Source organism: Crocodylus siamensis, chromosome 6 (genome assembly GCF_052110815.1).
Source record: "Crocodylus siamensis isolate JL-2025a chromosome 6, ASM5211081v1, whole genome shotgun sequence".
Taxonomy (NCBI): domain Eukaryota; kingdom Metazoa; phylum Chordata; order Crocodylia; family Crocodylidae; genus Crocodylus; species Crocodylus siamensis.
The window spans coordinates 3,835,178-3,846,401 of record NC_143400.1 but is presented as its reverse complement, the minus strand read 5'-3'; the positions used below and the strand labels follow the sequence as shown (position 1 = coordinate 3,846,401).

The 11,224-nt window shown below is 58.3% G+C and overlaps 1 protein-coding gene across 2 annotated transcripts; it reads left to right on the top strand.

Moving 5' to 3' along the window:
• Positions 1–693: 693 nt before the first annotated feature.
• On the top strand, positions 694–7,603 carry LOC149860541 (solute carrier family 22 member 6-A-like). 2 transcript variants are annotated; one of them, XM_090055041.1, is made up of 10 exons: positions 701–1,698; positions 2,288–2,391; positions 2,565–2,719; positions 3,181–3,349; positions 3,612–3,735; positions 4,596–4,711; positions 5,419–5,633; positions 6,245–6,353; positions 6,494–6,697; positions 6,876–7,603. In XM_090055041.1, exons 1-10 carry the CDS (start codon positions 1,333–1,335, stop codon positions 6,961–6,963), a joined length of 1,650 nt encoding a protein of 549 aa, XP_089911167.1. In that variant the 5' UTR covers positions 701–1,332; the 3' UTR covers positions 6,964–7,603. The 2 variants fall into 2 exon arrangements, with proteins under 2 accessions (XP_089911168.1, XP_089911167.1); XM_090055042.1 differs by lacking the exon at positions 6,876–7,603 and having other exon boundaries at positions 694–1,698; positions 6,442–6,577.
• The last annotated feature ends 3,621 nt before the right edge of the window (positions 7,604–11,224 follow it).

The following is an 11,224-nucleotide window of genomic DNA, read 5'->3' as shown; positions in this document are numbered from 1 at the left end:
CCCGGCCCGGGGGTGCGCGCCCCCCCGCCCCCCGAGCCCGGCCCGGCGCGCCCCCCGCCCCCCCGGGCCCGGCCGGGCTCCGCACAGCACTATCTGCCCCTCCAGGAAGGCAGCTGCCCGCTGTCGGGCCGCCCCCGCCCCCTGAGCCCGGCGCGGCGCGGCGGGAGCGCCTCTCACGGCCCCGCGGGCGAGTGCCGGGCCTGCCGCCACGCGCGGGCCACGAGCCGCGGGCGTCCGGGCCTGGCTCAGCCGCCTGCCGCAGGCCAGGCTCGGGGCTCCAGGCACGGCGCAGCCCCGGCCGCTCGGGCCGGCCCTGCGGAGCCAGCTGGGCCGCGCCCGGCACTAGCATCGCTCCCCTCCGCCTCGTACCCAGGCTGAGTGCGTGGCCCTCCGCTTCCCGGCCCGCAGCCGTGCTCCCCGCCAGCCCTGGCCCGCCCCAGCATCCCTCTGGTGGGGCAAAGGCAGGGACATCCCCACCCCCCTTCACTCATCCGCTCCAGGCCGATCCAATGCACTTTCCTCCCTTGCCCTTTCCTCTCCGCGCCTTCACGTGCCTCCAGACCACCCCTTCCCCGACTTTCCTCCCCCAGTTAATCCCCATCAAACGAGAGTAAAACTTTAACCCACCGAGCCGATTAAACCCTTATATAATCCCCCCCCGGACCCCCATTCCACCCACAGCAGGGTGGGGGGCGGGGAGACGGGGACGCTGGAGAGACCAGGGCCTGGGGCTAGCCAGGGGCACGGGACTGGCCGGGGGGGGAGGCCAGAAGAGGACTGAGCTTCGGGTGGGGAGGGGGCCGAGACGGGGGACAGGGCAGCGAAGTTGCCCAGAAGCCTGAGGTCAGCAAGGGGCGGGAGCTGAAACTGGTGAGAGGAGGGTGGGAGAAATTGCCAAGCAGAGGGCTGAGACCCGGGAGGGGTGGGATTGGCAGCGGGGGGGTGAAACCGGGCGAAGGAGGTGAGAGGGACCCGAAGGGGGCCGAGGGGAGCCAGGTGAGGGCTCGCACTGGCGAGAGGAGGGCGCACTCAGCGGCGGGGAAGCAGACCGGAGGACAGAAGAACCACCCTGACATTGCTGAAGGCAGCCGGGCAGGGGCTGGCGGTGCCGGCGTCGGGGCAGCTGAGGCTCGACCTCCCCCCCAGCCACAGCTCTCCTCCGCGGGGCATCCGGGAGCCGGCAGCCAGCCCCGTGTTTTCCAACCGCGGCGGGACGAGGCCAAGATCCTCCTCGGGTCCCTGGAGCCGGAGCCCCCGCGGCACAGCCGGGGAAGGCAGCTTGGAGCGGGAGGGGGAGGCCGGGCAGCAGCACCCCGGGGCGCGGGCACGGCCATGGCGTTCGCCGAGTTCCTGCGGCAGGTCGGGGGCATGGGGCGCTTCCAGGTGGCCCACACGGCCCTGCTCACCGTGCCCATCCTGCTCATGGCGAGCCACAACCTCCTCCAGAACTTCACGGCGGCCGTGCCCGGCCACCGCTGCCGGCTCTGGGCGGGTGGCAGCGACCTCAATGCCAGCCTGGACCTGGTGCCCCTGGACAGGAACGGGCAGCCGGAGAAATGCCGGCGGTACGTGGCTGCCCAGAGACACCTCCTGGGCCCCAACGGCACAGCGGGCAATGGCACGCGTGTGGACACAGAGGCATGCGTGGATGGCTGGACCTATGACCGGAGCGTGTATGCGGCCACCATCGTCACAGAGGTGGGGCCGGGAGCAGGGCCGGATGGCCGGATGGCGTGGGGAGCTGGACATGGGTGGCGGGGCTGGGGGTGGACAGCCAGAGGGGCAGGCGGGGCTGCTGGGGAAAGGGGGCAGCGGGGCTCGGGTGATGGAAGGCAGGGGTGTCTGGGGCGCACAGGCAGAGGGATGAAGGGGGTCGGGGTCATCGACGGTTAGATGGGCATCTCTACCTGCACCCACCATGTGCCACCGGGCGTTTGTCTGTCCGTCCATCCCCGTGGCGCCCCACGACCCCTCCCCCCGTCACCTCCGTGCCAGCAGCCCTCGGCCAAGCCATCCATCCAGGCAGCCTGCACCCCCCAGCACCCCTCCACCACCTAGGGAGCCACCCGTCCCCGTATACACCCTGCTGCCCCTCTGTGGATTTGTCTGTCCAGCCCCGCCACCCACCCCTCTCCACCCTGGAGCAGCACGGGATCAGGCCCCACAAGGGGCACAGTCATCCTGGGGGGCATGGCCCTTGTGCAAGGGCAGGATCCTCGTGCGAGGGGCCGTGCCCCAGCCAAGGTCCGGCCATCTTAGGGTCTCCCCTCCCCTGCCCCCTCCGCAGTGGGACCTGGTCTGCGACCTCCGGACTCTCCGGCAGATGGCCCAGTCCGTCTACATGGCCGGGGTGCTGGTGGGAGCCGTGGTGCTGGGCGGGCTCTCGGACAGGTAAGTCCCACCCTGCTACCCCACCCATGGGCCAGGATCTCAGCCTGGGGGTCTGTCCAGCCCCCAGCAATCCCCAGTCCCAGCCTGGGGGGCTGTACAGCGCCTGGCGCCCCGATCTCGGCCGGGGTGCGTGTCCACTGTCACAGGCCCGCTGTCCCCTCTGCCGGCCCCAGGTTCGGGCGCAAGCCGCTGCTGGTGTGGTCCTTCCTGCAGATGGCCGTGACGGGCACCTGCGCCGCCTTCGCCCCCACCCTCGTCTCCTACTGCGTCTTCCGCTTCCTCAGCGGCATGGCCCTGTCCGGCTTCGGGCTCGGCATCGCCTGCCTGGGTGAGTCTGCAGAGCGCCCGGCGCCCCGCACCCTTGACCTCCGTCCGGGGGGTGTGCAGGACCCGGCACCTCCTAGTCCTGGCCTGCGGGGCCTGTACAGCGCCCAGCACCCCCGGTCCCAGCTTGGGGGGTCTGCATGGAGCCTGGTGACCCCCGCTCCCAGCCCGGAGGGCCTTGCCAGGACCAGTGACCCCCAGTTCCGCCTCTAGAGTCTGGACAGTGCCCAGTGCTCCCCGGTCTTGCTCTGGGGGCTCGGGACAGCACCGGGTGCATTCTCCCAGTGGGACCCAAATCCCAAGCTGGTTTGAACTGGGATGGGGCAGGCTTTCAGTGCGGCCCCAGGTCTTAAACTAACTTGAACTGGGACGGGAGCAGGTCCCGGGGGGGCCCAGACCCGACAGGCTGGACCTGGGGCCAGGAGCAGGGCACGGTGACCTGACAGGGGTCCTCTTGCCTCCCAGTCGTGGAGTGGATCCCCACCCAGCACCGCACCATCACCATAGCCATCACCGGCTTCACCTACACCCTGGGACAGATCCTGCTGGCCGGGGTCGCCTATGGGATAAGTGACTGGCGCTGGCTCCAGTTCGCCGTCTCCGCCCCCTTCTTCCTCTTCCTCTGCTACTCCTGGTAGGATGCCTGGTTCTCTCCCAGGGCTGGGAGGGGGGTGGGGGCTGAGGGTTGGAGCAGGGGGCTGGGAGCCCGGATGCCCGGGTTCTTGGGGGGGGGGGGGGTGCGAGCAGCGGGGTGGGAGCCCTAGCACCTGGGGTCTCCCCCCAGCCGTGCCCCTGCCCTCTCCGAGTGAGCCCTCTGCCCTGCCCCGGTTCCCTCCCCTCCATGACGGACCCCAGGGTCTCCCCCAAGCCCAGGTGTCCCCGGTCTCTGCCCCCAGGTGGTTCGCCGAGTCGGCCCGCTGGCTGGTGCTGGGCGGCAAGGCCGAGAGGGCCGTGGGGGTCCTGCAGCGCGTGGCCAGAGTCAACGGGAAGCGGGAGGAAGGGGAGAAGATCACGGTGGAGGTACAGAGCCTGGCCCCGGGCTGCCGTAATGCTGCTAACAACGGGCATTTCATAATAGGGTCCCTGGGCTCTGATAGGGGCTACTGTAATGTTGCCTATAGCCGGCATCTCATAAAAGGGCCCCTGGACTTTGCTTGGGCTTACCATAATGCTTCTGATAACAGGCATCTTATAATAGGCCCCTCTGGGCTCTAATAGGGGCTACCATAATACTGCTAATAGTGTGCATCTCATAATAGGGTCCCTTGGGTTCCAATAGGGACTAATGTAATGCTGCACGCGGTGTGCCTCTGGTAACTGACTACCGTAATATTACTAATAGCATGCATCTCATACCCAAGCCTTCCTGGCCTCAGCTAGACACTACCACAATACTGCAAATAATTGGCATCTCATTATCCGTACAAGAGAAATAATTTAGATGCTACCTTAATGCTACTAATACTGTCTCCCTGAAATGGGGGGGAGGTTGTGGGGAGCCTGCAGGCACTATTGTAGTACAGCTAATAAAGCAAAACCGCCAATAGGGTCCTGATCTTGGTGGGGAGGGGCATGGGGACATACCTCTAGATATTACCATATTTCTACTAGTAAAGTTGTATTACATGTTGAAGCTCTGATTTTCCTTGGGGCGGGGGTGGGAGCAGGATTCTGATCAGGTGCTACTGTAGTACTTCTAGTAGTGCTCACCCCAGAAAAGGGCCCTTCGTGTTTTGCCTAGAGATGTCTCCCTTACCTGAAATTCAAAGTATTTGGGATCACAGCACGTCTCAGTCCTTTGGCCAGTGCCGAGTCTTCACAACAGGGTGGGAGGGTCAGATGCCTCTGGATCAACCCTTCTCTTCCCTTGGGGGTGCCAGGTCCTGAAATCCAGCATGCAGAAGGAGCTGTCCACAGTCAAGTCCTCCTACAGCATCTCTGACCTGGTGCGGACGCCAGCTGTGCGCCACATCTGCTGCTGCCTCTCTGTCGTGTGGTGAGACCTACTTAATGCCCTTCCCCTCACCACCAAGACCAAGAGACCTCCCTCCCCATCCGGGTTCTGACCCCTGATCCGTCTATAGCGGCCATCCCCAGGCCTTTTAGCCCAGCAGCAATGACGTAGGGCAGTGGTCTCCAAACTTTTTTGATTGCGCACTCCTATCAGTAAAATTTTTTTGAGCACGCACCCCCAATATATGTATATTTATATAAATATAAATAGAAGTTCTAATTATTTTCTTCCCGCACCCAATGGATCGTCGTGTGTACCCCACTCTGGAGACCACTAACATGGAGCACCCAATGCACTGTACGAAGCAGACACCGTATCATCTCACATATCACCCCCCCCCATAGAATCATAGAGAAGTTGGGCTACAAGGGACTTCTGTGGGTCATCTAACACACCTAAGGCACTGGACGAGACCCCATGAGATCTCTTCCAGTCCAACTTTCCATTGATTTTACATCCCTTGTTGGGATAAATCATAGGATCATAGAGAAGTGGGGCTGGAAGGGAGCTCCAGAGGTCACTTCTAGTCCAAACCCCTGCCTGAAGCAGGATCAGCTTTGTCCAAATCACCCCAGACAATCCATTGTCCCGTCCCTTAGTAAATGGGGTGTGCTGGACTCCCTAAGGCCCTGTCCAGCCCACTACCCTTGGAGATTCCCCATCTTGGTCATCTCCTCCCTCTGCTTTAGGTTCTGTACTAGCTTCTCCTACTACGGGCTGGCCATGGACCTGCAGAACTTCGGGGTCAGCATCTACCTGATCCAGGTCATCTTTGGAGCCGTAGACTTCCCAGCCAAAGTGGTGGCAACCATCTCCATGAGCTACATTGGGCGCCGGGTGACACTCTCCACTTGCCTCATCCTGGCTGGGATCGTCATCATCGCCAACATCTTCATCTCCAGAGGTGGGTCCAGAGCACCTCCCATGACCGGAGATGGGAGGTGCTGGAGAATGGAGGGATGTGGGGGCAGGACTAGGTGGAGTCCTAGAATAGGACTTATTCATCCTCATGAACAATTCAGGACCCAGGCATTCACCCCTGTATACACCCGTCCATCACCACCCACCCACCTACACAACCACCCGTCCATGCCCACCAAATCCATACCACAACCTAGCCATCATCCCCACGTTTACCTACCCAACAATCTACCTACCCAACCATTCATCTCCATACCAACCTCCTCTCTATTCATCCCCCCACCCAGACCCCTCATCCATCCATTGACCCACCCACTCTCCCCAGATCAGATCCTCCTAGCCATCTAGCCATCCATCCATCCCTATACACATCCATCCATCTCCATATACATCTGTCCGTCCCTATAAACATCCATCCATCCATCTCTATACGCATCCATCCATCCTGCAGGGCAAGTACGATAAAGGGGGGTGAGGGATGGGGATCATGGGGGCTCAGGGAGGATGGTGAGAAGGGTTGGGGGGCCATGGAGGGACCTCACAGCTTCCAGGGCAGCCTTAGGCCCTTGGTTCTTCCCTGTTGCCATCCCCCAGACCTGCAGACAGTGCGCACAGCATTGGCCGTCATTGGCAAGGGCTGCCTCTCAGCTGCTTTCAACTGCGTGTTCCTGTACACCACCGAGCTCTACCCCACCCCGATCAGGTAAGAGCATGGCACCCCCCTGATGCTGATGGTGCATAGAGTCCCCCATCCAAACTCTGACCCATTCCCACCCTTCTTGGCTTCCAAGGGATGGCAGTAACCCTCTCCTGTCCCTCTTGCTCACATCTCTGTGGACCTAGGCAGACTGGGCTGGGCTTCGGCAGCACCATGGCCCGAGTAGGTGGCATTGTGGCCCCGCTTGTGAAAATGACAGATGAGTACTTCACCTGGCTGCCCCCAGTGGCTTATGGGGCAGCCCCTGTGGCTTCTGGCCTCATCGCCATGTTGCTCCCAGAGACCCTGAATCTCCCACTGCCAGACACCATTGAGGAGGTGGAGAACAGGTTGGTCTGGGGCTTGGGGATAGGGGTCACCAATTTGGTGCCCCAATACATTGGATGGAGGGATGGGGTATACGGACAGACAGGCAGACCAATAGAGAGAGAGAGGGAGGTGTATTGGGATTCAGAGTGGGGCAGACTCCTTTCTCATGTCCCCCTACTGCTGTGTCCCCCCCAAAAGGTCCAGAAAGAAGACAACAACAAAGGAAACCAAGGAGATGATCCCATTGCAGAACCAGGACAAAGTGCTGTTCAAAGAGACTTGCTGAGGGCTCCGGCAACCCGGTGCCTTCCTGATCCACCAGCGGTGGGTGGGTTCAAGTGATCTCTTCCCTGAGGTGGCCACACACCCATTTCACACTTTCCCCTCCAGCCCCTGAGCTAAGAACCTCCTCAGGAGGGTTTTTTTTTTGGCATGCACCCAGTAGCCTTGTGATGATTGTAATGATGATTACGACTCTTCTGTTTCACCTGCAAGGCCTGGGGCAGGGGAAAGGGACCTCTTCAGCCAAATGCCAAGCTCTCAGGAGCATGCAGACCCCAAAGACGCATGCAACCCCCCAGCCCGGTAATTTTTGCAGCCCTCCAGGGGTATTAGATAACCACACCGCTGTTCTTTAGCAGGGGCTTACCATTCCTTGGGTGTTATACTTCCTGCTGCCAGGGTGTGTGGGGGCGGTGAGGGGGGCAGCCTTCTGTTGGTGCAGTACACCCCAATGGCCACCAGGGCAACCACTCATGGAAGCTGCGATATCCCTCGTCACCGACCCAGCAAAAAAAAGGAGGGATGAATTCGACTCTCATGGTTGCGGTCTGGCCTTACCCACTCCCGGATGCAGCCAGTTGGGTGGTGGTGGTGGTGGTGGGGGCAGCTGGGACAGCAATAAACAGTCCTGGTTGCAACTGGAAGTGCGTTGGGGTGTTTTGTAACAGCTGCAGGGGTAGGGAGGAAAGCCACTCTGCCCTACTCTCCATCCCCATACACCTCTCTCTCTCTCTCTCTCTCTATTGGTCTACCTTTCTGTCCTTAAACCCCATCCATCCAATCCCAAACCACCTTCTCTATTTAACTGTTCATCCATCCATCCATCTGCAACCAACTTATCCATCCATCCATGACAATATAGGCTGTAGGTCACACACACACACTGCAAGAGGCCAAGACCCTATGCCTAGAGCTTTAGGATCAAAGGAAAGTTGGGCTGGAAGGGATCTTATGGTCACATCTAGTCCAGTCCCCTGCTCAAGGCAGGATGAAGGATCATCCCTGACTAAACTTTCTGTCCAACCTGCTCTTGCAGGTCTCCAGGGACCATATCTCTGGGCAGCCTGTTCCACTGCTTGACCACCCTCAGAGTCAGAAAGTTCCTCCTCCTCTCCAGCCTCCATTTCCCCTGCTGCAGATGGAGCTTTTGCTCCTAGACCTGCTTTCTACAGCCACAGATAATAGCCCGTCTCTGTCCTCTCTGTCATCACCCTTCAGGGATCTGAAGGCTGTGAGCATATCCCCCCTCAGTCTTCTTTTCTCCACACACAACCACAATACAGCAGCAGCATCCCCAGCTCCTGATTTATGGCTGTCTTCTGCAGAGCAATTAAGTCATTAATGCATTAGTCCACAATGAGACAGATCAGCATCAAGCCTCCCTGCCTGCTTATTTGCCTTGGATATTAAGTTTGGGCTTTGTCTGTCACTGAAATGCAGCCACCTCTAGGGTAGAACTCAGCAGCTACAGATGATACATGTATGCCACTAAATTACAAACACAAATGACCATACAACATGCATCTCCCCACTCCTCCTCCCCCACAACAAAATCCACCTTTGCAAAATTGGGATACATATATTAAGCCAGTGTAGCACATTGGAGTCCCAGGGGTGGCTGTGATGCTTCCTAGTGGCTCCATGACTGTGTCCTGCTCTGTGCCTAGAATGCCCTCCCTTCTCGCCTGCCACACCTCAATGGAATAATAGTAATAAGAGGGAGGCTGCCTACAGGCCTTCACGTGGCCCCAGTGCAATTGGACCCCCACTGGGGTTCCTTGGCACCCTACTGGTCTCGACTGCTCCCAGGCCCCTTGCCAGGACTCTTAAGTGGACTGTGCCCTGCAGGATACCTAAAGCATTAGGGGCAAATTGCATGGCTCCAATCCTTCCTTACACCACACCCCAAGCCTTGTGGGTGTTATTGTAATGTTGTTCTCTTGTTAAGGCTTTGGCCTCCTCAGCCTCCGCCCCTTTACTGTAGCTAGGCCTTCTAGCCTTGGCCCATTGTATCAGACCTGAGTTTGAGGCATCAGCTCTGGTTTGGTCTTTTCAGGCACTGGGCCCCCAGTTCCTGTCTGTCGGGACCCTGGCCCCTGTCTGGTTGCACCCTCCTTGGGCACTAGGCTCCTGGCCTCTGTCTGGTTGTGCTTCTCTTAAATGCTGAGCCCCTGGCCTCTGTCTGGTTGTGCCCCCCTCGAGCACCAAGCCCCTGGCCCCTGTCTGGCTCTGTGGCCTCACTTTGCCCACTTTGGGCTCAACAGTCATTCCAGCCTTGAGCCAGCCCCTGGCAGGGCTCAAGTTAATTGTGTGTCCCTTGGGCACTAATGGGACCTTCGTACCATATACCGTCCCTACAGTCCCAACCCAAACCACCAATGTAACTACAACAGAAACATAAGCCCCCAAGCTATAACATAAACAACAGGAGGGAAAGCAGCCCTCTGCCCCTTTAAGAAGGCAAATCTTCCCTCACCGCTAGTGCTGACAGACCTCCCTGCCCCAGGCTATCCCCGCAAGGTCCCCCAGCCTCACTGGGGCTCCACAGGCAAGACACTCCCTTCAGGAGCCCTGCTGCCAGGAGCTCTTCAACATGTGGCTGCCAGGGAGAGACTGTCTCACTGGCTCAAGCCTCAGGCTTACAGCCTGCCTGGGTCCTGCCCCTCTGGGCAGAAGACTGGCGGGGCTGCCTGCAGGTGCCTGCTACCTGGTCCAATTGCCCTGTGGTCATGGGGACCTGCAGCTGCTGAGCCCTGCCTGCCCTGCAGTGCTCCCCAGCTGGGCTGTTTCTACCTTAAAGGAACAGAGAGCCCCAGACTCTCTGCTACAGTGGGAAAGATGATTTTTCTGCCCGAGATAGAAGCAGCCTACTTGGATTCCGGATACTCCAATCCCATCCATCCATCCATCCATCCATCCAACTTTCTTGATATCTAGTCTCATCCTTCTATCCATGTATCTCCTCTTCTTTTCACCCATCCATATACCCAACCCTTTATCTAACTATCCAAATAACTTCCCCAATCCATCTATCCATCCATGCATCTTCTCTCTTGCTTGATATGTACCCTTGCATCCATTCATCTACACATCTCTCTTTCCTGATAGCTACTCCCATTTCTTCTCACACACATCTCCCAGTCTCAATCCATCCATGTATGCAGGCCTTTATTTCTCTGTTCTAATAACTGCCTCCATCCATCCATCCATCCTTCTTTCTTGATATCTATTTCTAGCCCTCCACCCACACACATCCCTCCTCTGCCCATCCATTCATATACACAATACTTTATCTAAAGCAGTAATTCCCCCCACCTGCACACCCAACCGCTTGCCCGCCCATCCATCCATCCATGTATATCTCTCTCACTGGATATCCATCACTATCCAGACAACCTGTGTATTCTGTGGACTGGGTTTGATGATCCAGAAGGGCCCTTTCCCATTATGCCCTAATGTTTATCAGCACCTGATGAAGTGAACCCAAATTCACAAAAGCTTGTACTCTATATATCTTATTTAGTTAGTTTATAAAGATGTGTATCTACATGGATAAATTTCCTCTCCCAACATCCCTAACAGCCATTTCACCATCTTGTTCATTGCAGGTATCAGATCCTCATTTTAGGAAGGTCTTTCCTTGTGTGGCTGTTCTACACCTAGTATGGCAAGCCACCCCAATCTCAGCTGCTGTACCATGAGGCTAAGGAGACCTATAGAGTATCATAGAGGGCAAGGCCCTTAGAGGTCACAGCTAGTTCATCCAACCAACCAACCAATCACCCACCCACCCATGATCACAAAGGGGTCATAGCTAATCTATCTTCCTGTCCAACCATCCATCCATCCAGGCAGAATCAGCATCCTTGACAAGGTTTTGCCCAGTGTACACAACAACCCTCTTCTACAACCATCAGGCCCAATGAACAAGACACCTCAAACATTCTTGGTCTTGCTCCAGGCCAAGTAATGGGACTGACAGTCCCAACAATGTCCTCTTTCTGCAAGGACAGGAAGGAGGTGGTGCAAATCTGCCTCAGATCCCAGGCAGGGGGCCATGCCCCACTGCAGAGAAAGGTGAAATGACACCAATCTGTACTGATCTGACCAGGGGGTCTGATTCCTCCCTGATTCCCGAAGTAGTGCTGGGCTGACCCTGATGAAGGAGCATGACCCTCTCAGCAGGAACTGCTGGATTGGGGTCCCAACAGGATAAGCCCAGACCAGTCCCAATCTCCAACCTCAGGATAGAACCAGGCTGAAAA

Excerpts from the sequence above, each read along its gene's own strand:
- LOC149860541 (XM_090055041.1), top strand. The coding sequence starts at position 1,333 with ATGGCGTTCGCCGAGTTCCTGCGGCAGGTCGGGGGCATGGGGCGCTTC. Across the intron at positions 3,736-4,595 it reads GGGAGAAGATCACGGTGGAG|GTCCTGAAATCCAGCATGCA; the intron begins GTACAGAGCCTG and ends TGGGGGTGCCAG. Across the intron at positions 6,698-6,875 it reads ATTGAGGAGGTGGAGAACAG|GTCCAGAAAGAAGACAACAA; the intron begins GTTGGTCTGGGG and ends CCCCCCCAAAAG.